At 50.0% G+C, this 25523-nt stretch overlaps 1 protein-coding gene across 1 annotated transcript in view; it reads left to right on the top strand.

Annotated features, from left to right (window-relative positions):
- The first annotated feature begins 1046 nt into the window (after positions 1-1046).
- Positions 1047-25523, top strand: part of LOC104377488 (sodium- and chloride-dependent GABA transporter 1) — a 37616-nt gene continuing 13139 nt past the window's right edge. Inside the window, 16 exon segments of the mRNA XM_086610752.1 lie at positions 1047-1209; positions 2261-2338; positions 3592-3654; positions 10994-11206; positions 11209-11249; positions 11252-11288; positions 16484-16492; positions 16495-16593; positions 16596-16613; positions 17296-17354; positions 17356-17397; positions 20032-20141; positions 20529-20661; positions 21871-22005; positions 23721-23833; positions 24173-24258. Coding sequence (XP_086466878.1) covers positions 1047-1209; positions 2261-2338; positions 3592-3654; positions 10994-11206; positions 11209-11249; positions 11252-11288; positions 16484-16492; positions 16495-16593; positions 16596-16613; positions 17296-17354; positions 17356-17397; positions 20032-20141; positions 20529-20661; positions 21871-22005; positions 23721-23833; positions 24173-24258 — 1399 coding nt within the window.

Genomic DNA, 25523 nt, shown 5'->3' with positions numbered 1-25523 from the left:
CACACCCATGGCTGTGCCCGCGCACTCCCCGGCAGACGGGAGAAGCACCTCCGCCAGTCCTGCTCCCACCGAGAGCTGTGACCAAGCGCTGCGAGCCTTGGCTCACCGGGCAGGGGCTCTGCCTCGCTCCTGCGGGACTCAGCCGGCAGCAGTCCCAGCAGAGCTCCGTGGCACGACGGGCGATAGTGACTCCCCTGTTCTGCAACGCACCCTCCCTGCCCTCACCAGTCTGGCCAGGTCAGGCTGCGCTCGCTCGTGGAAGTGCCCAGTGGGTTTTCTGGGGAGTGAGGGCAGCACAAGGTTTTCAATGGCTGGTTTTAATCCCAGACAAGAGCCTAAGGGAAAGATTTCTGCAACAGATGTAGTTTACCTTTCTTTTAACTTCACTAGCTGCTAAATAAAAGATACCCAAGTTCACAGAGTGGCACGGGGAGCACAAGCTCCCCAGCAGAGAGGAACCAGGGTGCTCCATCAGACCCCACAGCTCATTTTCAAAAGAGATTCCTGCTCACAGCGTTTTCTCCAGCTCAGAGAGGATGTCTTTTTGTCAGGATGCCTCCAGCCTGCGTGCGATCCTCCTACTCAGCTCATAAACCCTCCTGGGTTTACCCAGCAAAAATAATTTTCTCTCTCCATTCTCCCTCTTGCCAGCCCGCCTGGAAACACTGTCTTTCTCCTTTGCCTGATGGCCAAAATAACCCAGTGGGAGTCTTGCTGTTTCCTTGACGTTCCTCTAGCACCCACTGAAACCCCATCTTTAAACAGCCCACTGGCAGGATGTGAGCGCAGACTTAGATGGGACCACGAGCAGCAACCTCAGCAAAGACATAAGGCAGCACTTTTTCCCTCCCATCCGTATGGGTTAAGGGCTTTGGCAGATGAGCTGTGTTAGGTTTAGCTGTGATGGGTTATGGGTGCGATTGCCCGCTCTAAGGAGACATGGGGGACCTTTAAAGAAGGGGAGTTTTGCCAACGAGGAATAAAATGTATGGGATCGCCGGGGTGCCCTCAGCCCGCTTGAGCACCTGAGGAGCTGGTGCGGGGTCATGGCTAGGGTGAAGCAAGCCCTTGTGTATAGGCTGGAGGTCACAGTGGGAATCCAGATCACCGGCTGCATTGTCTCTGCAGCGCTGGAAGCTGCTAAGTGTGCTTTTGTCACTGATTTAAGCATACCTAGCTCTGCTTTCATACAAAAAGAGGAGCTGGCAAGTGAGAAGATGTCACTTTTGCCAGTGATCTCTGGACAGAACTATACATTGACTTGCTTGGGCTCCTTCCTGTTTGCCTCTGAAAATGCTGCCACTAACAAGGTGATGCTTGCAGAACCAGCAGCTCCCGCATGCCGCCTTTGAGGGAGACTTCTCAGGGCTCCCCGTGGATGCAAATTGTCTTGTGCCCTCAAGAGAAAAAGAAAAGGGAAATAAAGGCTCCATGCAACTGCTTTTAGAGCCAACGACAGGATTTACCTGCTAAGCAACTGGCCACTCACATGTGGCTCCTTTCCTTGGCTGGTGGTGAGTACCTGACACCTCAAATGAGAAGCACTCCTCTTCCTCGGCCTTTCCCCTCCACCCCAAAAGCCTGACCCACAGCCAGTAGTGCACCTGACCAGTGACACCACAGTGTCCTTTGGGGCGATTCCTCCTGAGCCCTGCCTGTCCGTTCCCCCTTCGCAGGGCTGTGCCGTCGCAAGCCTGGCCCTGTGCAAGGGCTGTGTCGGGCAGGGCGGTGTGAAAGCAGGAGGGGGTCACAGACAGAGACCCAACCTCCCTGATACGCGTGGTGCACCGGACCTCTGCATCCTCTGTGCGGCTGCAGCCAGCCCTGCTTGTGGAGGAGATGTCTGACTGCAAACACGGAGGGTAGGTGATGCGCACAGCACCTTTAGCATGGCCTTTTAGGTACTGCTGCAGCCATCCTCGCAGGAACTGCTGCAGCAACATGGGTGCAGCCAACCCCATGCAACCCACTCACCTGCTGCCTCCCCCATTTTTCGGTGCCAGACCCTTGGCCCACGCTCCTGCCCTCCCTCCTGCCCATGCCCTTGGAACCTCTTCTCTCCCAGCGACGTATGTTTTTCCAGTGGCTCTGGGTACCCCCCCGCCCCACACCCGCGACATGCAGGGTGTTGATTTGACTGGACGTGAGCTCAAAGCTCATTAAGGACTCGTCGATACAGGCAATGAGGAGCTGTGTGGGGTGAGGCAGGGGGAGAGGAGCCCTGCGGCAGGAGGGTCTCATAGCTCCCCTCTGTGTGCAGGAGCAGGTCAGTATGTGCCTCCGCAGGATGGTGTCTCCGTGAGCAGCTCTGCGCACCTCAAGGACCCACAACTGAGAGGTAGGTGCATCCACTGGGACAACAGTGTCTGCTCTTGGGGACATGAGTGCTGGGGTTGGAGAAGGGACCATTGCAGTGGTGGTGTGGAAGAGCCACCTGCCCACATGAACATCCCTGGGGAAGGGCCGCTGCAGGTGATGAGATCTCCTCCATCCACGCTGGGTTGGATGTGAGGCTGAGGGGCTCAGCACCTTGAAGACAAGGTGGGATGACAGATGGTTTCTGTCTCCCAAAAGGTGCCGGAGAGGTGAGCAAATGGAGCAGACCAGCCTGCCTGACACTCCATTGAAGCAGTGTGAAGCAGGCATGCTGCCCAAAGCAGGTTGTCTGTGCTTTACCCTCAGCTGCACCACTGCCATGCCTAATTTTCTTCTTCTGGTTACCATTGCCATTGCCACTGAGATGTCCCCTTGGTCAAGAAAGACATCAGTTGCTGGGAAGGCAACATCTTTCCCATCTGTCACTGCCAGGCAGAAGCTAACTGGATTCCCCTTGGTGTTAACAGGCAGCTGCAGCAGCCAACCTCCACTTCAACACCCCCTCACCCTGAGCAAAAGCCTGGGCTGGGGAGGGTGTTTCTGCTGCAGTGGAGAAGCAGGGCGTGAGCCATCACGCCCTGCACGCTGCAGCAGGGGTGGCTGGGGAGGATGTGTGGGTGCTGGTCCCTGCCCTGCTGAGTAAGCAGCCCTCACTCCCATCTGGGGGCTGGTGCTGCCAGGCAGGGCGAGGGGAAGGATGACAGTTCCAGAGCACCACCCAAAAGTGGTATTTGGGGCCCAAAAAGGAGAAAGCTTCTTGCACTGTCTGTGGGCTGGGAGGAGATGTAGTGAGCTTAAATGATGGCTCAGTAAAGATGCTGTAACATCACTTAGGTGAAACCCTTGACAAGTTTCCCTGAGGAGGGTCTCTAGTGGGTAGGGCTCAGGGGATGGGCTAGGTGACATCCATAGAAGAGGGATCGGTACAACTGCCCCTCCATGGGGCTGGGGTAACTCTTCCCAGCCTTGTGCACAGCAGTCCCAAGGATCAACCCAAAACACAGTGTTTCAGGCACTTGATGGCCCTTCGCAGAGGTCCTGCAAGCTCTGGTGGTCTCTGACACTGGAGTCAAGCTTCCCTGCCCGTACAGCTGCTGCAGTGTTTGAGGGGGCTATGTCTGTGCCCTTCCTTCCTATCTCAAAGAGACTCTGACCCTGAAGGAGGTGCCTCACTCCCTAGGTGAAGCCCTCCACATCCCTCCTCTGTCTCCGCAGCACTGGAGAAATGGCCAAACTCATCCAACCCCTCCCTCCTCTCCTACCTGCTCCCCATCTCCCGTGAGTGCTGCTTGGAGGACGAGACAGCCACAGCCTAGCTACCAAAGGCTCCTCAGTTTGCTGGTGACCTCACTGTGATTCTGCCAGCACCTGATGGAGACCTCCAGCACATTTAATTTCAGTTCTCCTCCCTCCAAGAGAAGATCTGCAACAGTTTGGGATTTTTTTTCTGAGGAGAACAAAAATCAGGCCAAAGACACACAGCTGCAAGTGTCTTGTGGAGAAGTTTAATGGGCATGAGGAACAAACGATGAAGGTCCTTAGCAGTATAATGATGGACCTCCCCATGGCACTGGGTCCTGTTTGCCAGGAGTGAGCAAGTGAGTGCCATGTCTGGCCCCTGTGGAGATGCTCATCCAGTAAAGGATGTGCCTGGCCCTGGAGTGTTGGTGTGCAGCCTGGTATGGACTGGGTGTTCAAGCTGTGGCTCGGGTCTCTAGCCAAGGCAGCAGGGACAACAACCTTTCCTTCATCTGCCTTATCTCCTGATATCAACAGCCTCAGGGGAAGAGCTGCTCCTTCTGCACTGCTGTATTGTGTTTGGCACAAGAAGTAGGGAGAGGAGAAAGAAGCTCTGAGCATTAAAGTAGTAGGGATAATAATGCCCAGCTAGTTGCAGGCTGATCCTAGACGGCAGGAGATGACGCCCTTGCTGTGTAATGAGCACGTTTTCAGGGCTATTTCAAAGAAACCTCAGCAAGGGGCTGCTGGCTAACAATGATCATGTGTGGTTCCTGCGGGGGGAGCTGGATCTGCCATTCTCTATTTTCCACCAAAAAAAGCATATGAACAAGTGGAGCCTCGCAGCAGCCTCAGGGCTCTGGGGCATGATTATCTCTCCATTTTCATGGAGAAGGAGAACAAAGAGTTTGGCATTTGAAATGGGACACAGATTTCCTTGGCTTGGCTGTGCTGCAGCAGAAAAACAGTGTTGCCCTCTATGTGGTGAGGCTCTGGCCTTTCTCGGAACTGAATACATGTGCCAGAGTGGTGCCAGGCAGTTTCACAGGTGCCTGGGTTTTGGATGAGCTCTCGATGACTTGATGCAGTGCTCAGTAGCTGCTGTGACTCTGCCCGGAAGCAGCAGGGGAAGGTCTGTGTCTTATCTCCTCCTCCCATCTATCTTCCCCTTTGTGCTTTCAGCTGAATGCAGTAGCAGATTTTGAGGCAGCACAGGGGTTTTTACCTGCTCATCTTACTCACTCCAAGAGCAGCAGGTGCTGACTGGTATGGAACGGGCTGGACTCGTCTGTGCCCTGCCCACAGTGGGCACACAGTGACCAGTCCTTTGCTCCTCCGCTATGTGAGGTGAGGAGAGATGGCTCCCCTGCCATGCTGAACACTTCAGAGGAGTCTCTGGATCATTCTCCCACTTGTTTCTGCTCTTCCTTGCAAATGTTTGTTTTTTTTTTCTTATTCACTTTTTCTTTATTAAATTGTGGCAACAAAGCCAAGGTGACCTTCTCAGGTGAAGGTCATCACTTTCCATTGCAAGACCAGTTTCGCCCAATTCGCTCTGTTCAATGACTCATTAAAAAAAGAAAAAACTAAAAACCCTCCAAACACATCAAGCCCAATGCAACAAATAACCACTGACATTACCTGCAACGTCTCTGGAGGTGCATCAAGTCTAGCTCTCCGTGTATGAAGTTACCATTTCCCCCTCACACGTAGACAGCCATGTGTTTGCACAGCAGTTGTGACTCCCGGTGAGAAGGGTGGTATTACCTCTGTGAAGACCACGGTCCCACTGAGGATGTTGCTGCAGCTCAGGGTTTGAGCTTTGGGGCGCAGTTTAGTAAGGTAGTGGCCGACAGGAGCAGTAACTTGCGTTGCATTGGCTGAGCTGCGACACGCAGCTGCTCTGCAGGACAGAGTGAAGGGGCCAGTGGGGATGGCTGCCCGCACTGCGGTGACACTGCCTGGACACCATGCTGGGCTGCAGGGAAAGAGAGCAGGAGGTATAAAGCAAGTGAGAAATTTCAGCTAGAAATGCCCTCTGTGTTCATTTCAGGCCCTTCTGTCCCAGTAATGTTCTCGCTGAAGTCACTGGAAGTTTTTTTCCATTAGCCTCCCTGGAGAGGGATCGCCCCTTGGCAAGGAACAAGGCAGGCAGAGGAGGCCAGTGAATGTTATTCAGGTTTGTGCATACAAAAATGTGGAGAAATATATGCAAAACAGCAGCTTCTGTCCTAAAGGAGGAAAAGTGAGTTGTGTTTTTTTTTTTCTCGGCAGAACTAATGATGCCTGCTTTTCTCTTCATAACGCCTTTTATCCTCCACCTCTCATGACAGGTCCTTATGGCACTGTTTACTGTCTCTCTAGTACCTCACACCACCCCATCCTCAGTTCTCCTGCCTGTCTCCCGTGTCTCCAGGCTGTGTCCTGAGGATCACTCTACAGCCTTTCCTTGGGAGAAGGACTAACCCAAGTCTCTTCCCTCTCTCCATTCCCTACTTGCTCAAGGAACTGGATGTATTTGAGGGCTGTGTTCCCTTTTAAATATAGGTGAAACTCGCCAGTGAGCTCAAAAAGTAACTGGGGTTGGGAATAGGCAGACGCGTCTTTGCACAAGAAAGCTGGATTAAAAATGTCTGCATTGCTTCAGGCAGGGCAAAAGGATAACATAGCAAAAACTATAAACTCCCAGAATGGCGAAACTGGCACCCCCAGCATGCCAGCTTGCACTATATAAGAAAAGGAAAATGCTTGTTAATTTAATCAGCACATTTGAAACGGGCAGAAATAGGCCTTTAATCTTTTTTAATGCGGTAGTTGTGCTGAGGAGGATGGAGACAGGGATGCCTTTCAGCTACTCGTCTCTCTTCTCCAAGCTGAAAGCTGTCGGGGCTCAGGGAGGTGCCCGTATCCTACCAGGAGGCTGTCCGGAGGGCAGCGGCACCCAGCCCGGCCTCTGTCCTCATGCCACGGTGGCCACTCGGGCTGGGGCTGGGCGCCGGTGGAAGCCACGGGAGAGGCCTGCTGGCTCTCTGCTCCCTGAGGAAGCTTCTCCGGTGCCACGATGAGCTTTAAATGCTCCTCTGTCTGCCTGACCCAGCCAGGCAGGCGAGCAATGCTCCAGCCCCGCACAGGTTCCACGTGGGGCTGGCATCCACATCCACATCCACAGGTTCCACCAGCATCCTTGGGCTCCCACGGGGGGCTTTGCCTCAGCCCCTCCAGCTTCACCAGTGCGGGAAGCTCGAGCATATGCTGGTGCTGCAGCAAGCAGAAAATCGTCCGAGAGTCTGCTGTGCCCTGATCAGACGGTCACGGCTCTAAACAAGATGCGAGAGCCTTGGGGCTACTCGGCGTCATTAAATGGTGTGGACGGAGGGAAAAGTCTAATTGACTGAACAACAGCCTGCGCGTGTCATTAAACTAATTGTGGCTCTACCTGCGTGGGTCAGAAGTGATTGTATGGCTGTTACAGCACTGACAAATAAGAGGTGGGGAGGTGTGAAAGTATTTCTTGCACGTGTTTCCACAGGTAATTTTGCTGTTTCATTTCGGGCAATTTTATGCCCTTGAAATTTTTGGTTTCCGTCAAATTTGAAGAGACTCTTAATATTTCACACTGAAGCAGGGGAAAGCAAAAAGGTCCACTGTTGTTAGCAGTTTCAGGCGGCAGCGTTTCAAGTGAAGGTAACACTTTTTCAGGGCTATTTCTTACTTGAAGTTAAATTCCTCATAAAAAAGCAAGGGAAGGACCATTTTCCGGTATGCATTTCAGCCTGGCTCTGCACCCGCTGGGGACCACGCCGTTGTTTTTATTGACTTGAGCAGCAGAAGACCAGGCCTTCTGCACGACTCGGTGAAATGCAGGTCACTACTTTACTGCCAGGGATTTATGACCCTAGCTTTTAGTGATTGTTCTGAAATCTTGGCTTCAGAATATGATGTATTTAGAAGAAGCCGAATGAGAAACTGCTATAGTGTCATGCTAAACTCTTTGACTTGTTTTTAAGTCCTTGCGAAGCAGAGCCCACCTCCAGCTTGTAGCTCTGCTCCTATTGATTATCATTTTGAGTCCTTCGGGCATTTTGCTGTGCCCAAAGCGCCGTGTGTGCTTTCAGAACAAATAATGTGACATGACAGAGAGCTGCTGAACGACCCTGCTCTCTCTAGGCTGTCAGCACAGGGCAGAGCCCTGCACTCATGCTGGAGGAGACCCATGTGGGTAAGTGGAGGGGCTAGTGTGTTTCGTCCAGCAGGACACTTTTCCAGCGTGTGAGCTGATGTCTAAACAGAGGAGTCAAACACTTAGCCTGGAGCAACCGATGCCTGTATTTTTCCTGGTCAGAGCTGCGTGTCTGGGGAAGCACATGGCACAGCTGGGCTGCGGGACATGCGTGAGCCCTTCTGCCCTAATCATCCATCACTAAAGGAGACAGGACAGTAGGTGGGATGAACCTTCAGTGGGTCCTCTTGATTGTTTTTCTATTTCTTAACTGTGGATAAACCTCTATAAATCTAGTTTATTCTTCCTGAGCTGGAGATGAAGGACCACATTTCTCAGGTAAGAAGAAACTGCCAGTACAGTCTGCTGCTCCTCTATCATCTTACCTCAAGTATATGAAATATGAGTTGTGATCATCTAGCTGCAGTATTGCTCCAGAACTGTGGCAGCAAGAACGGGGAAAGAGCACAGGGAGAGCAGGATATATGCATACTTTTTAAAGATAGCAGCTTACTTACTGGTTTTTGTCACAGAAAAAAATGTCTGAGTCAAAAGGGCTTCTGCTGAGCCTAATTTGTTATGTCTCCAGGCATAGCTAATTATCCTGACTTAGCCCAGCTCTGAATTCTTCCCAGGGGTTTCAGTGCTATTTCTTCTGTTTTGATATATAAATTGTCTTTATTTCACTTTCCTCCTACACGTTCTGCATAATCTTTTTCCTCCTTGCCGTACTGAGGACCCAGAAGCTGGTGTGACAGTGCTATCACAAGGTGTAGGACAGAAAGGGGATGCCTTAACTAAAGCCTTTGCTTTGGGTGTCCAGCAAGGCTTTCTTCTGGCACCTGCCTCATGGGCTATGTGGAATGGTCCCTTCTTCCCAGGAGGCTTTTGTGCTGCTACTTACTTCTGGGCTTACCTGCAACCATCCTTGGTCTAGAGTAGTTGCGAGGCTCAGGGCTGGCTCCATAGCTCAGAGGGCTTTGGTTACAGCCTTCATCCCTCAGCAAGGAGCTTTCTGGCTTCTCCACTGATTTACTGGAATGAATTACAGTTATTTTCTGGTTCAGCCATTCCCTTCACAGTTGACACAGTTTTTCTAATCTCAGTGACAAATTCTATGAGGGAAGGAAATTCGTCTGCTGTAACCATGGGGTGTCAATTGTAGTAAGCAGGAGCTGATACTACAGTTGAGCCTGGGCTTGGGAGACCTTCTCTGTCCAGGATGCTTTAGAAACGCTAGTTAATGAGTCCCCCAAGCATCCCATGAGGCAGACGGGTACTGTTTGCTTAGGTGACAAGACTGACAAGTGTAAACAGCTCAAGCAAGGGCAGCTTTGACTGCTAGAGCATGCCACCTCTTCACAGCATTGCTTTGTTTCCTCATATACCCACTAGGTTTTCTTTTCTTTTTTTTTTTTTTTTTTGATACATACATCTGGGAGTGTTTTGTCAACAGACTTCTCTGGGAGATTGTAGCACTTGTCCTTACCACCCCTGGTTGAGGCTTAAATTAGACTGTGTAAAATGAGCTGAGAGCTGCATGAGAGCCAACACCATGCCAGCCCCAGATCTGTCTTCTGCACTGGCCGAGGGCAGATGTTGAGGGCAGAGGATAAAACCAGGAAAAGCAGGAAGTGATACTTCCTTGGAAGAGTCCCTCAACCTCCAGCGACTTGTGGCTCAGGGATTTCCTGAACCACAATGAGATCCTGATGGATTCTCCTTCCATTGTTTTTCCTCTTAATTTCCTTTTTGAAGTCATGTAAACACTTAGCATTCAGCATGTTCTGGGGTGGGGAGTCTCACTCCATAGCTGTGCATTTTGGGCAATATCACCTTTCGCTCTTTTTGAACCTACCACCTGCTGTCTTGATTTAATCCCGGGTAGTTCTTGCATCAGAAGTGGTGAATACTCATATTTTATGACACAGATACATTTATAGGCCCCTGTCAGTCACCTCTTCCACAGGACAATGAATTATTGTTCATTTATCCTTTCCTCACATGGAAGACGTTCCACACTTTTGAGCATACTTTTGGCTGTCCTCCATGCCTTTTTCTGACTTTTCAATAGCTTCTGTAAGGGGAAGGGAGAACTGCACTTAAGTTTTCAAGATGTGTGCAATATTGTTTTAGACACTGGTATAAACGCAGCCTATTCTCGCTTGCTGTCTGAATTTTTTGGTGTGCTGGTTGTCCATGTTAGAGCCTAAATATAATACATTTTTATATATATTTCTCTATATATTATATATATAATAGAATTTCCTAATATAATGGAAATATTCATTAAATATTTTAGTCAGATTCATCCAATTAATCCTCAGGACTTTGGAGTTCTGACTTAGTGGGGTTTCAGTAATTCACAGGCTGCCTATAGCTGCTAACGAGCATCACCTGAATACACCTGCCAAATACAATGTCACACACTATGTGGTGTACAAGGAGGTGCTGAGCAGATTAGCAATTTCTCTGCCAGGGGCTGCAGGTGCACAGCTGTGATCACGGCTGTGTCACTGCCACGACAGGGGATTAGGGCACGGGATTGCAACGTGGGGCATGTCCATATTGGAGGTGCTGCTGCAAAGCTATGCTGTCACAGCCATGCCTGGGTGACTGGTCCACACCATCTCTCAGGTGGCTCCATGGCTGGTGCACTCAGTTTTGGGCTCACACCTGGGGGATGTGGCACCTCCATCATGTCCTTCTTCACCTTCGGTCAGATACACTAGATATATTTGTCTGCCTGGACTGCTCTGTGGTGGGTGACCCACAGGTTGTGACTTCCCTGCATACACACTGATCCTGGAGCTTTTCTTGCAGAGCAGGTGTTAGGATGAGGAGGAGATAAGAAACGAAGTGAGAGGTTTGCTATGTACTGGTGACAATCAGGTCTAAGCCTGTTAGCAGCCTGCATGACCATGGCTCCTTAGGAGGGCAGCTGTAGAGCAAGGGAAAATTATCCTCCTTTTAATCTCTGGGGAAGGCAGGGAGGCATGAAGAGGCTGCCCTGGTGTGCACCAGTATATCCAGTGAGCCCACCTCAGCCCCAGCAAGATTCTCCCCTAAGCCCCTTACATTAACATAGGATAACATCTTTCTCTACTTTCTCATCAGGAGCTTTGACTTGCGCATCCCATTTCATCCGTGCTCAGACAGGGTGGAGCCTGCCCTTCCTGTTCCTTCAGCCCCTGAGCAAGAGCGGCCATACATCTGACAATGGGCAAGATGGAAACACCTCCGTGGAGCTGAGCTCTCCCTCTGAGGTGAAGCAGGCAGCCCTGGAGGAGTCGGAGCCCATCACCCCCAAGGCTGTGAGCACTAAGAAGAAGGAGATCCCAGACAGAGGCTCCTGGAAGGGAAAATTTGACTTCTGCTGTCCTGCGTGGGCTATGCCATTGGGCTGGGCAACGTCTGCTGCGCTTTCCCTATCTCTGTGGCAAGAACGGAGGAGGTGAGAGAAACGCACAGCACCTGCATTCATCACTGAGCACACTTGTCCTCTGAATGGGCTTTGGTTTGGCGTGGGTCTGGGCAAGCAGCTGGTCCCCTGGCTGAGAGCTCTCCCTCACCGTATGAGTTATTAAGCTGTTGGGAGACTCGTTCCCGCAGCCTGTGGGCTTCACTAGCAAACGCAGGTTGGGAAGAAGCAACCCAAAGAAATATAACAAGAAGTTTGAGTTTTGTCAAGCTTCTGTGGTCCAAATTCACAGGGCTACAACAAGAGTGTTTGAGCATCTCATTATTTACAAGAAGGGCTATGTGTATAGGCACCCAGCTGGATGCTGGGACGTTCCTAGGGAAATCACTTTATATCGGCTAATGGTGGGTTTCTCCCTCAGTCTAGTGTATTCTCAAGTGGTTAACAGTTTGCATCGGAGTTTGGGTCACATGTCTGAGGATTTTTAATTAGAAGCTTTGCATGGACCATATCAGAGCTGTGTAGACATATGTACAAGCATGCATACATACGTACATGCACACAGGCGCACGTAAGTGTCATCATCTATGAAACAAAATGAGCTTTGACTTAGCACGTGCTGTGACAATGTTCACAGTTACCATCTCCATTCTAATGCCTGGAAAACACAGGCAGTGAGAGAAGGCAGCAGCTGGCAAAGATCTCACAGTAATAGTGATGCAGCTGGTAGCAGTGTGCTCCTCTGCAGACAGCTAACACCAGCTTTATTTATTTTTTTTAATTTTGTTCCCCTACATCCTTTCCTTACCAGTCCTCAGCTGAGACTTTGTCAAACCATTGCAAGGCTAGAGAAAGGCAGGCAGATGGGGAAACAGTGCTGGGTAGAAATCAAGAGATCTGGGAGGTCAGCTCCCTGCTCAGCTACAGACTTTCTGTGTGTCTTGGACCAAGTCAGAAAATACACCCTTGTGCCTCAGCTCCCCTCTAAAATGGTTATTTTCTTCAGACTTGGAGAGAGATGCTTTTGTGGAGGGAAATATGGGCTGCTCTGGTGTCAGTAGAGCAGAGGCTCTTCTCTCCTCCCTTGACCAGTTCTCCCGTTGTTGTGCCTGTTACTAAAACAACCTTCCCTCCCCGTGGAAGTGCTGCTCACCTTCTTGAATCATTCTCTCAGGCTTCCCACACAAGTCCAAACCCCTTCACCTCACCTTTAAAGCTGTATTATAATTTTAGTATTGTCTGTTAGTTTTCCCATGTTGCTCTTTGCTTCCCTCTTAGCTCTTCATTGCTCAGAGTCCCTGTCCCCAGTGCCACATTCACTCGTGCTGCTCTGAGAGTCTTTTCTCAAGCTTCTTCTCCACATCATTTTCTTCTTTTGCCTTGAATTCCCTTTTCAAAACCCACTTTGTCTTTGGTTCTCATGACTTTTCCTCATACCACCAGCCCACTTCTATTGTCCATGCTGTAGATGGTGTAGGATTGCTCTTCTTCTCCCACCCCAGTAAAAAGCAGAGGAGTCTAGCTCCCTGCAGCAGTCCAACCGTGTAGCTCCAAGGCATTTAGGGGGATCTTGGCCCTTCCTCGGCCTCTTCTCCCAGTGGGAGACTAGACAGTTACTCATTTTGACAAGTTACTCATTTTGACAAGAAGATTTCGATTCAGTATGTTGTTTTGTGCGGAGGTGGGAGGTGCGCATCTGAGCCAGGTGAGGTTTACGGGAATTGGGCAGGTCTACCTAGGGGAGCCTGTGCCACCATTGCTGAAGCTGCAGTGCAGGTCTGCCAGTTTTATTTAGCCCCACTCTGGCACCTGACTGCACTAGCCCTGCTCATACAACATTAGCCCCGTGGCTAAGTCCCAGCACTGGCTTTTAACCAGTCTCTGCCCTATGGACTGCTGCACCATCTCAAACACACCGCATCCGCGCTGCTGTGCCTCTGTCTCCTGACACGTAAAGGTGTGGATGACGACATCTATAATTGGATGAGGATGTTTCGAAGCTAAAATCAGTCCTATTTATAAGTCAGCTGAGATCCTAGGATGGAGGGCGCTGTGGAGGTGCGGAGCACTATATTAGCACCAGTGATGGCACACGAGTTGATCTCTGCCCCGGCAGCTGCAGGTACACAGATCAGCCAGCAGTGAGCAAAAATGCCGGATGGATGAGAGGTGGGAATCAGTGCCTGCCTCCTCTCAAACACTCTGCCTCGCTGTCTGGTTTCTGCCATTGTGGCAGCCTGTGTCGCTCGTTCCTCTCACCCCTATCCAGTCGGGCTGTTTGCAGGCACAACTGTTCCCCGCAGCCGGCAATAACGAGCGGCAAGTGGAGGCTGCTGATGGCAGAGACAGGCAGGAGAGCTGACGCACGACAGCGTCACCGGGAGCCGATGCGGAGCAGCGAGGAAGGGTCGCGCGCATCTGATTGGCAATCGGGTGGGCACCGTCTTGGCTCTGCCCCGACGGAGGCGCCTCCGGAGCAGAGCAGACTGTGGGTGGGACTCTAATTTTAGCGTCCTGCATGCGCGCTGCTCCGAGCACAGTCGTGTGGGCTGCTTCCATTACGCACAGGCGAATGGAACTGAATGGAAATATTGTCATCTCGTTTACCGCTGTCACATTGGTATCAGCTCACGGCCGATTTGCTCAGCGATGTAATCGGGCAAGTAATTAGGGGATACTCACCCGGAGTGCGGCAGCCCAGTGCAAGCCCGTCTGCTGCAGGGAGCAGGCTTTACCCAAAGTGATGGCCGGGCTCCCCGCTGGCTCTGCACGCAGCTGAATGTGCCAGCTATGACTAACGCTCCAGCCTCTACGCTAATTTCTAACCTCATGCAGTTCTTCTGATGTCAACAGGATTTTACCGGACTCTAAATTGACTCTAAATGTGGCTCAGTAGGTGCTAAAATTGTCTGTGAGATCCTGAGCTTGAATAACTTGAGAGAAGAACGTTTCTTTAAACAAGCATCATGCATTTCTCATTGACACGTTGAGACTCCAAGCAACGGCATGTAACAGCTTGTAATGCTCAACTTTTGATTCGCGGGCGGTGTTCGCCGTTTTAAGAATTAATTATTATTCCTTGCTTTACGACATTAGGAGCTGGAGACAGCAAGCAGATCTGGGGCTGCACAGTGAGTGCCAGGCGCTGTGTGATCCTTCCCCTCCTCCAAGAGCCGGTGCCCTGAGCAGGCAGGGCAGGACCAGCTCCGTCACCCTTTTGACCCATGAACTTTGGAGACAGTTTTATGCTCTCCTGAGGTCATACACAGTCATTTGTAGTGGGCCCAGGAACTGAAACAGACCTTTCAGCAGCCTAGCCAGGGCCAGAGATTAAAGACTACCCCTTTCTCTCTGTGCTAAGGATTTAGGCACAGGCATGCAAATTTTAGGTGCAAATTTTCAAATTGATTTCACCTCTGATCGTACAGCAGCCGAGGATGTTATCTGTGCCTGCTTGGGGACCTGACCCTCCAGAGCGGCAGTGTCATCACCAACAGCCCTCACTTTAAGGCTGCGGTCTAGTTTGTAGCTTTTGCCCTATTCTAGAGGATTTTTGTCAACCCAGGATAAATGACCTAGGTCCAAAGGTTATCTTTTTTTCTCATAGTCCTAGTAAAATCTTTCACCTACAAACCTTCCTGGCCTGCTGTAGATGAAAAATACGGGATGGTCAGGGCTGTGGCCAAATTTCTTTAGCTGCTTGCACAGAAGCGAGCCAGGCGCTGTGAACTGCTGATAAGCTCAGTCTCCGCACTCTACAATGAGGCACAAAAGTCGCAAGGCAGTATCCGTGTCCTCGAAGTGGGCCCTGGCTTCCCTCAGGGCTCCTGGGAGCTGGACCTGTCCTGTCCTCGCAGGCTGCGTCAGCTAGCGAGAGCGCAGGGGAGGATGCCGAGTGGAAGCGCTCCTCCCACAGTGATGCTCCAAGCTGTTCGCTCCTCCATGCCAGGCTGCTGGTGAAGCCGAGAGCCTCTGCTTTCATGCCAGCTTGCGATTTAGGGTCATGGTCATCGAGCCGCTGGCCTGGAGCGTGTTTTCTCCCCACCACCCGCTGCCAGCTCCTCTTGCACGCTGCCTCTTGCAGACTCCCATGCTGGGTGCTGGCGCCTGCCTCTCCCAGCTGGGCTCAGCTCCCTGCTTGGCAGGCGGGTGTCCCCAGCTGGGTGTCCCCTGAGCCAGCATCCCTGGCTGTGCCTTGCTGCTTCTCTGCCCTCAGAAAGCAGCTGCTGGAGCCTGGCTCTGCCAGGTGCAAGCTGAGCTGCAGCTCTCCAGAGTGGCTTTGCTTGTTGGCTCTGCGTTTGCTTTCCCACTAATATGTGGAGAGGAAGACGTAGACTGACAGTTCAACCCTTCGGCTAGTGCAGAAACCAGTGCCATCCTGGACATGGCCAGCTGCTTCTGAGCAAACTAAGTGTCCCCTCTCCCTACCAAGCCATCATCTTCTGCGAGAGTTTATCCTCCTCAGGAACGATGGCATGCTCCGACATATGCATGAGGAAGCTGGAAAATGGGCTTTGTCCCAAGTCCTAGAAGTCAGAAGACCTGAACACCTACAGCCTTCAAATCATACGGCGAGGCTTTCTTATTGTATTTGCTCTTCTGATAATGAGATGCAAGTAATACCTCTACTGAATGGCTGCTCTACCTCATTTCTAGTGATGAGATGATTTCCATAGGGTCCATAGACAGAAATAATGTTTTCACCAGTAATTTTCAATGTAAACCTAGGGGAAGGATGGGGAAGTGTATAGGGCTGTTAAAAGAGCAAATACAGTCTTAGCTCATTTCCTTAAGAGACTGAATAGCTATAAGAAAATTAAGTAGTGACCAATCTAGATATTCCTGTGCCCTTTTCCCTCAAGGTAAAGAACTGGGGCTGCTGCAGGTAAGACAGAAAACGTCGACAAGAACAAGTTACTGATGTCAGTATCTGGGCTTCTGGGTTCATTGTCAGACTGGGCTTCGCGTTGCCTAAATAGCTAACAACTAAACTAGACTGATATCCCATAGCTAGTGATGCCAGTATATATGATACATATACATCCATAGTGATAGGAAGAGGTAAAGGGAAGTCAGTGGTGATCTCAATGGGAGACCTACTAAACACACCAACTCCAGCTGCAAACTGTCGCCTCCGAGCAAGTCTGAAGTGTGTGAGAAACTGCAGCTGGAGTCATTTACTTCTTGGTGAAAGGGAGAGCCAACTGATACATTGCTTATTCTTTCAGGGGCCTTTCTCATCCTTATTTCCTGACACTGGTGTTTGCTGGGATTCCGCTCTTCCTGCTGGAAACCGCTCTGGGCCAGTACACCTCCGTGGGCGGACTGGGAGTCTGGAATTAGCACCCATGTTTAAAGGTACTGTACTATAAGTTTGTGAGGGCAATGACACATAACTAAAAACAAAAACCCTTTAATGGTTTGGGAAGTAAATCAGCAAATCCCTGGGGACTGGGATGGGGTGGCAGGTGAGGGAAGTTTTTTCCCCTCTTTCTCAAGCTGTCCTGACCCTGATGCCACTAAAATCACTATGCTCTGCTCAAGCAGTCTGCTCAGCAGACAAGGCAATTTATGAGGAGCAGGGACTGGGATGGAGGGGTTCTGGTTGCAGAAGACTTGTCCCAAGCCTCCCTACGTAGGGTTACTTTAGTTGCATGGGAAATCTGTAGATAGGGGACGTGAACCTGTTGCTGTGTCTGGAGTAACTGCATTCTAGAAACCAGTGGTGATTCAGAAATGCCTTGGATGTAGGAAGAACAATTCTGCCAGGGAAGTGACTGGATCCTGTTTTCATGGAGGTCTGTCCCTAAGTACCTGTAGCATACTGGAAGGTAGCACTGCTCACCCAGTGGAAACTGGTGGGTGAGATGTGAAGGAATGAGCCTCCCTTGCTGACCACGTCACAGTACAACCGTAGCACATCCTGCGCTGATGAGCTGATATGCTTTTCTCACTCTGCCACAAAACTTGTCGTGGTGTCTATGAGCTCACTTGGATGCCAGAGACCTGGATTGATGCTGCTCTCTGCCTTCATTTGCAGGAGTGGGGCTGGCAGCTGTGGTTCTCTCCTTCTGGCTGAACATCTACTACATTGTCATCAATCGCCTGGGCTCTCTACTATCTCTTCAACTCTTTCACCTCGGTGAGTCACAGACATGTCTACAGCATGGCATTGGCTGTGTTCTGGGTCCTTACTCCCTGCTTTATGAGGGGTCGGTTGTTTATGCTACAAAACACGTGCTAGCTGCTTGCAGTTTGTGCAAAGAGCCTTTGTCTGCACCATCTTGGGCCCTTCCCAAAGAGGTTCATCTGCCCTGGAGGCAGTCCTGATAGTGCTGATGGGTACTGATGCTTGTGCTCTGGAGAGGGTGGTCCTCTGGAGGGGCTGATCTCATCCCCTCTCTGGAAGCTGTTTCCCACTCACATCAGTCTTTAATACTCACCGTGTGTCTCTGTTGTATTTCTAGATTTGTGAAAATCTAAGATCTGCACATTTCCACAACTGGTTTTGTCACAACATGTCCTTATTACCCAGCACTTAGTCCTGACCTTAATTAATCCTCATTTATGCTCCTCTTGATAAATGAAATCCCAGAGATTTTTTTGCTGGGAAAATGATTCAGAAAGCATTTAGACATCTGCTTGTGACTGTCCCTTAATATGTACTTTGGCATTGTGGTTTATAGTGGTTTCTTTTCCCATAGCATAGTCTTCTACTGTACAAGGTTAGAATCAAGCCCCACATTAACTTCTTGGTAGCTGAATGATTCATTTCAGCCCAGCAGCTGGGAAGAGCTCCCTTAACTCTCTGAGCAACCTGGAGCCTTAAAGACATCAAGCCTGTGGGTCAAATGAAGTCTTTTATAATTTCATTTAGATATAACCATGAAATGCTGTTATGAACATTGTACATCCAATTTCACTTTTTATTTGATCCAAAATATCAAGTATCTATCAAGACTTTTGCTAAATATTCTGTTGATATTCCCAGCAGTGCTTCTACCACCAATACCCACTGTAGACTCCTGGGTTCAGAACAAAACTGTCAGTCGTGGATGATTAGGTGCATCCTCGGGAGACTCCCAAATGAACAAAAGTCTGCCCCAAAGAAACTCATCCCAGTTACATCCTGGGCAGGACACATCTTAGGATGTCACAGACCCAACAGATGACAGTGCTCCTACCTAGGCAGACAGCTCCAGATGTTCGTCTCAAGGCCTGATCTTTTACCAGAGAGGATTCCAGATTCTCAAAAGGAGCCAAGATGCAAATAAAAAAGCTAGGCTGATACCTGTCCCCTGTCCCTCCTAAATTTTACTAGGAGTATTTTGAACCTGAATAAGAGCCCAGCTTGCCTTCTGCAGTTTCTGACCTCTGAAATGGAGCAGCAACAAACTGTCTCCCTGCCTGCCCCTCCTTATAAGAGCTGTGCAGCCTCTCTGATGTGCAAACCACTTGGTCGAAGGGCTGCTGTGCAATGCTGCTTGAGCCGTTGCATTTGCATCAGTGCAATTAGCAAGTCCACAATGAAATCACTGAGTGGGTGCAAACAGCCTGGGTGGCCACTGGCATGTCCCTGTCTGCCCCTCCATAGCCCTTCTTCTGTCAAGCCAGTGTGCATGTTAGGAGGTATCACAGAGTCATAGGATGGTTTGGGTTGAAAGGAACTTAAAGATCATCTAGTTCCAACTCCCCTGCCATGGACAGGGACACCATCCTCTAGATCATCTGCTGGAGTGAACTGGTTTAGATGGTGGGTGAACGCAGCTCATAAAGGCACTGACGCCACAAAGCATTTAAAACACAGACGATATTTCTAGAAGGGTCTGCGTTCATGGAGGAATAGGAGCGGATACAAATGTCTTCTTAAAGCTTTATTGAACTGGAGCCTGAGGTCTTATCTGCAGAGGGAAATCATCCAGAATAGCTGCTCTGTATTCACCTACATGTGCTGCACTCGGGAAATGAGATTGCTGGATGTGGAGATGTATCTGAGCTGCTCTCGTTGGGCTGCCTTGGCTGTGGCACTGCACGGCATGGCTGAGTTTGCCCTGCGCTCTCGCACGGCCCCTGATGCTGCGGTTTCATGCTCACAGCGCCGGAGCTGATTGTATTAAATCTGTAGTGGTGTGCTGTCGTCACACAGCTACCTACGGTGTAAACATCTCCCAGGAATCCCTTTGTGCTGCTTATAATCAGGGCAGGGGACAGCATGACATAGCTACGATGCTTTAAATCTACTCCTGGGCTTATATTACAGTAGTTTACTTGTGTAGACAAACCATTAGCTCCCATTCTCAATGCCACGTGCTTTTTAAGCACTGAAGCTTGCTATAAATGAGACACGAAACAAATCAGTGTTTATGCTTTGTGCAGAAATTCCAACCACTTGTTGAGTGAAGCTAGCCAAAAGCTGTAGTGATTATAAACGCAATATCCCCCAGTAGCTGTTTTAATTAGTAGCTATTAATTACCAACAGTTAATTGGAAATGGCTTTCTATCCGGGGAATTGCTATCATTTTATTAGAACTACAGCATTGCCCTAATCACGTCGTGATGTTGTTTCCTAGAAAGTCTTTGTCACAATTTACCATTATTTTGGAAAATCATTTCATGCTTTTTGGCTGCAAGGTTCTTGCCCATCCAGAGGAGCTGCCCAACCTCTTTGCAAAGAAAAAGGGGTTTTGGTTTAAAAGAAGGCAAATTTCACTTCTCACTGCTGCCCCTGAGAGATGTCACATTAATGATAACTCTGCTGTCCCTGTGCCGGTACAGGACCTGCCGTGGCAGAGCTGTGGGAATGCCTGGAACACCGACCGCTGCTTCTCCAACTACTCCCTCAGTGATACCACCAACCTCACCAGCGCTGTCACCGAGTTCTGGGAGTACGTCCACAGCCTGCCTGCAACAGGTTTCTCCCCCTCACCGCGGCCGTGGTGCCTGCTCGCCGGGGCTGCAGCTGTGCCTGCTGGCACCTTTCCTTGGACAGCCTTGGCAGGAGGGCATCAGAGATGGCCATCAGCCGGGGTGGGCATGGGCATGGGGTGCGCTGTAAAGCTGCAGGTTAGATGGATAGAGAAGATAACAGCTTCTCCAATTCTCCTTCCTTTATCCTATCACGATCAGCCTCAAGTCCCTTTAGGGTTTTGCAGGCTCTCGTGCTTATCTGCACCTGACCCTTTTCCCTTCAGCCACCTCTGGGATCTCTGATCCCTCTGCCCCCAAGGGTCAGGCTTCCCCTTAACACAACCTTGCAACCTCTCTCACCCCAGGAGGAACATGCACCAGATGTCTGAGGGCCTGGGGGAGCCCGGCACCGTGCGTTGGCCCCTGGCTGGCACGCTGGCCCTGGCCTGGCTGCTGGTCTACTTCTCCATCTGGAAGGGCGTGGAGTGGACGGGCAAGGTATGGTGTGAGGACCGGGTGTTTCGGTGCTGCTTCTCATTGCTGTGTTTGGGTCTCAGCTGCCAAATGTCCTCTGGACTCAATTTTGTTTGAGTGCCTATAACTAAGGTTATGATGTTATCAGGCAGAATCGCGGTAGATGCTATTAAATTTCTGACATTTACCTTTCGTGGTTATAAAATTTGCTACTGTGTTTATGGTAATTGTCATTGTAAGCACAGAGAATAACTCTTGCCTATAAAGTCATGGGTCTGAGCCCTCAGTCTCTCTGAAGGACTCCAAAGAGATTTTTGGAGATTACTTATGTTTCCTGCCTCTGGACAGCCCTTTGAGAGAGTGAGGCCTCTTCTGGGCTCCTCCTTTTGAAAATCATGTCCTCTTAAAATGCTGCTGGTGGAAAAAAACCCTCGCCACCTCCTTTGAAAATTTTCTTGCTGCCCTTTAAATACAGGTGGGACACCTTCAGATCAGAAGCACGTTGTTATTTACTGTGTAGCATTTCAGGCTAGCATAGCGGAAAGGTAATTGCTTAGTTTAGTGAAACAGCAATGCTGAGATGCTGACATGTGTTATTTAGAGCACAGCGTGGTGTAGCGCGACAATATTATGAAAGGAATAATCTAGAGGAGAGATCAGAAAGAAGCCTTCAGGCGTAGGTCACCTAAGCTGTTAACTTCCCCAGTGGCTCTCAAACAGGTTTTAGCTATGCAGCTGCAGTGAAGCCCTGGTGATTACTGGTACCGGCCCGTGATGAGGGATGGCAGTTTCCTGCGAGTCCCTGAAATGGTGCTGAGAAGAAAGCAGTGGAGTGAAGACGACTCATGTTGCTGGATGCATTGGACTAGAGAAACATCAGCTTTAGCTCTGCAAAATAAGGATGTGATGACTTAAAGGGATTACTTCTGTGGACTAAATTTATCCCTGTGCAATTCCCTTGTCTTTGGGCAATTCATTCAGACTTCAGCCTGCTACTTTTGTGATTAGTGCGTCCTTGTGTGCCATTGGCAGAGAGAAATCTCAAACAACCAGAAACATTACTAGCATGGGAATGGGAAACAGAAAACACAAGGAAATTCTGCCAAAAGTGGCAGTGCGTGGGAATCACATCCCCTCTTGCAGGGACATGCACTGGACACAACGTCACTGCTGGCAGGAAAGCTCCTGGGCACTGGTGGGCTGACGGCTTCTCTCTTATGGTGTCTTTTGCAGGTGGTGTATTTCTCGGCCACCTACCCCTACTTCATGCTCTTCATCCTCTTCTTCCGAGGAGTGACACTGCCGGGAGCTAAGGAGGGGATCCTCTTCTACCTCACTCCTGACTTCAGAAAGCTGTCCGACTCTGAGGTTCGTAGCCTCGTGAGGAAAGCTCTTACCTCCCGGTTGTCTCCACATTACACTTCCCTGGACATCTTGATTTAATATTTTAAATATTAAAAATAAACTGGAATAGCTCCCTGTCCAAGCAGTCATGACCCTCACACGCTGAGACAACACTGAAGGGCAGGCCCTTCGTGGGTGGAAATCCGTGCAGCAGCTCTGTTGTACTCAAGCAGTGTTATCCATAGGGCGAGGGAGGATCAGAAATTACCCCAACAAAGAAACCTTCCCTCTGGGCTCGGAATGCCTCATTTCACTGACTATCCCAGGGCTGGCGATTTGGCCTTGATCTGGTGGTCCCAGAGAAAGGATGATGAGATAGCACTGGCATGGAGCGCTCAGAAGCAGCACAAGCACAACAGTACACATGGCAGCAGTTTCTGGAAGTGCTTAAATGATGAGTGGTGACCAGTAATGTTGCTTTGGTCAGAGGAAGCACTGAGGGAACCCAGGAGAAGCATGGAGGCTTGCAAAGGCAAAGTTTTTCAGGTGACACGGACTTTGCCTTTTGCAGCAGCGATGCTCCTGTGGCTCCAGAGTCACCAGTCACCTGTGAGTGGGAACAACTAGACAACCAGAATTTCCCAAGGGGTTCCAATGATTCCTTTTGCAGGATACTCACTGTAACTGTACTGTACTGCCAGCTGCATTGGCTCTAATACTGGAAATCAGTCTCTCAAGACCAGAAAAGTTGTTTAAATACTACACAATTAAGAAATGAATAGTCTGCCCCCTTTTCATATGCCTTCTAAGCTTTGAGCCCTTAAGGCACTGGAACCAGCTTTGCAAACCGTCCTCTGCAGTTGTTTGTACAAGAAACTCCATACTGGATAATCAAAGACACGCTAGTGGAAGAGGAATGGAGGGGCTGAGCATGTAACATGGGATTCCAAGGGGAGCAGCACCCCTTGGGGAGTAGCTCTGAGGAAGCAAGCAAGCACACATACAAATTCAGACAATGCACAAGTCCTTTCCAAACTGCACAGGTGGCTGAGAGACAGTTCAGAAAATGAGATGCATGACCCTTCCTCAATCCCTATCCATCCCTGGAAGCAGCCTCGAGCCATGGGTTTTGGAGTGCTGGGGATGTGCATCTGGTGCTGGGCCAGGCAACACTCTCAATGCACTGGCCATGTGGGAAGGATGCAGACCCCTGCTCCTCCTCCTCCTCCTCCTTGGGGAGACATTGCTTGCTAGCAGGCTCCCTCTTGACACTGCAAGCAGGAGAGGCACATGCCACATCCCCAACCCTGTGCCCTGTGTTAAAGGCTCCTGGCAGACTCCTTGCCCTGGGGGAAAGTGCAGAGTCCCTGCTGACCCCACGTAGCTGTGAGACACACAGTGGCTCCAGGAGACAGCATGCTCCAATCACATCTGCGAAACAAACGCACACCATCACCACCACGCAGGCAAAATGGGGCTGCACCAGCCATCTGCGTTACTCTACTCTCTGCCTTGGAGCTCCTTTCCTTGGAGCTTGGGTCAGCAGCCAGCATTGCAGGTGCCTGTGGCCCTAGTGACAGAGTGCCCTCAGGTCCTGACAGTGGGCTGTACAGCCAAGTCCACAGCCCCATGGTCTGCATCCAGCCCCCTTGCCAGCCCTGCTCTGAGCTGCTGCAGGAGACGCGCCTGCAGCACAGAGTCCCTCCTGCTGCACTCCTCTCCTGGCTCCTTCTCCACAGGTCTGGATGGACGCAGCCACACAGATCTTCTTCTCTTACGGCCTGGGGCTGGGGTCCCTGATCGCTCTGGGCAGCTACAACACTTTCCACAACAATGTCTACAGGTCTGTTGGGTTTTTTCAGCCTCCTGCATGGCAGGGAGTGCTCACGGGTAAGGGAGGGGGTCCCAGTGAGTCTGGGGTGCCTGATGTCTGACGTCCCCTCACTGGCAATATGCAGCCTAGGGGACACGCTGCGATCATCGTAGCGAGGCTCCCCTGCCTGCAGAACACTTAACACGTCATCTGCACTACCTCTCCAAGGCACAGGACCTGCTCTCAGCAGGGCTTGGTCTGTTGTTTACCCTAGCCTTCACTTGTGGCCTCTTGATAGGGACCTGCAAGTGGTTTCTTCCCTTTCTTTCCCTCTTCCAGAGACTCCATTATTGTCTGCTGTATAAACTCCACCACAAGCATATTTGCTGGATTTGTTATTTTCTCAATTGTTGGCTTCATGTCACACATCACGAAGAAGTCGATCTCAGAGCTGGCCTCCTCAGGTAAGAAGAAACCCAGGTTCAAATGCAGCAGCAACCTTTGAGAGCAGTTTGTTGATGAGTGCAGGATACTCCAGGCCTTTCCTGACTGCGACCCAAGCGTGCAACCCTTCTTGCACACCCTCCCACCCAGATGGGTCTCAGGCACCTGTGGCTGATGTTCATCACGCTTGGGCTGCAAGGGGCATCTCTGCCTGCTTTAGTGCTCACCTTCTTTTAGTGATGAAGTTTTATCTTTTGCTGCAGTGAAGTATTTAGGCTGTTTCCTTTTTGAAACCTTCCTATGGAGAATAGATACTGCCTATGTTTTCAGTAGACGTGATCGAAATTTGAGTCCCTTTTCCAGGCAAAATTTTGAAAATGTAATCTCAGAATATTTTTTAACCAAGATGGGACAGTGTCTTTTTGCACAAAGATATTATTTTGAAATTGCTGTCTTCCCAGAGAAAGCTTTATTTCAAGAAACAACATTTTGTGATGAGAAAGAAAAAGATATCAGTTTATTTTTCTAGCAAAGTGCTCCAGCTCCGTTTGGTAGCAGTAATTCGATTACTTTCTTGTTTGCAAGAAGAGAAAAGGCAAAGTGTTACTCCAGTCATTCCTGTCTCCCCATCCTACCCCTGTGCACCCCACTGGGTTGGTGTGTCACGCGTGAAGGTTCAGGTTTTTCTAGCTCCTATATTAAATACCTGCAATTCTTGACTGTGGTGTGGTTTAACCCCAGCTGGCAACTAAGCACCATGCAGCTGCTCGCTTATTCTCCTCCAGTGCGATGAGGGAGAGAATCGAAAGAGTAAAAATGAGAAAATCTGTGGATTGAGATAAAGACAGTTTAATATGTAAAGCAAAAGCTTTGCATGCAAGCAATCAAAACAAGGAATTCATTCACTACTTCCCATCAGCAAGCAGGTGTTCAGTCATCTGCAGGAAAGCAGGGCACTGTCACATGTAACAGTTACTTGGGAAGACAAATGCCATCACTCCGAACATTCCCCCTTCCTTCTTCTTTCCCCAACTTTATATGCTGAGCATGATGTCATATGGTATGAAATATCCCTTTGATCTTTGGGGTCAGCTGTTCCAGCTGTGTGCCCTCCCAACTTCTTGTGTGTCCCCAGCCTACTCACTGGTGGGGTGGGGTGAGGTGAGAAGCAGCAAAGGCCTTGACTCTCTGTAAGCACTGCTCAGCAATAACTAAAACACACCTGTATTATCAACACTGTTTCCAGTACAAATCCAGAACACAGCCCCATACCAGCTACTATGAA

This window comes from Tauraco erythrolophus, chromosome 4, assembly GCF_009769465.1.
Source record: "Tauraco erythrolophus isolate bTauEry1 chromosome 4, bTauEry1.pri, whole genome shotgun sequence".
In the NCBI taxonomy this organism is placed as follows: domain Eukaryota; kingdom Metazoa; phylum Chordata; class Aves; order Musophagiformes; family Musophagidae; genus Tauraco; species Tauraco erythrolophus.
The sequence above is the reverse complement of the archived record's forward strand: the minus strand, read 5'-3'. Positions and strand labels throughout refer to the sequence as shown.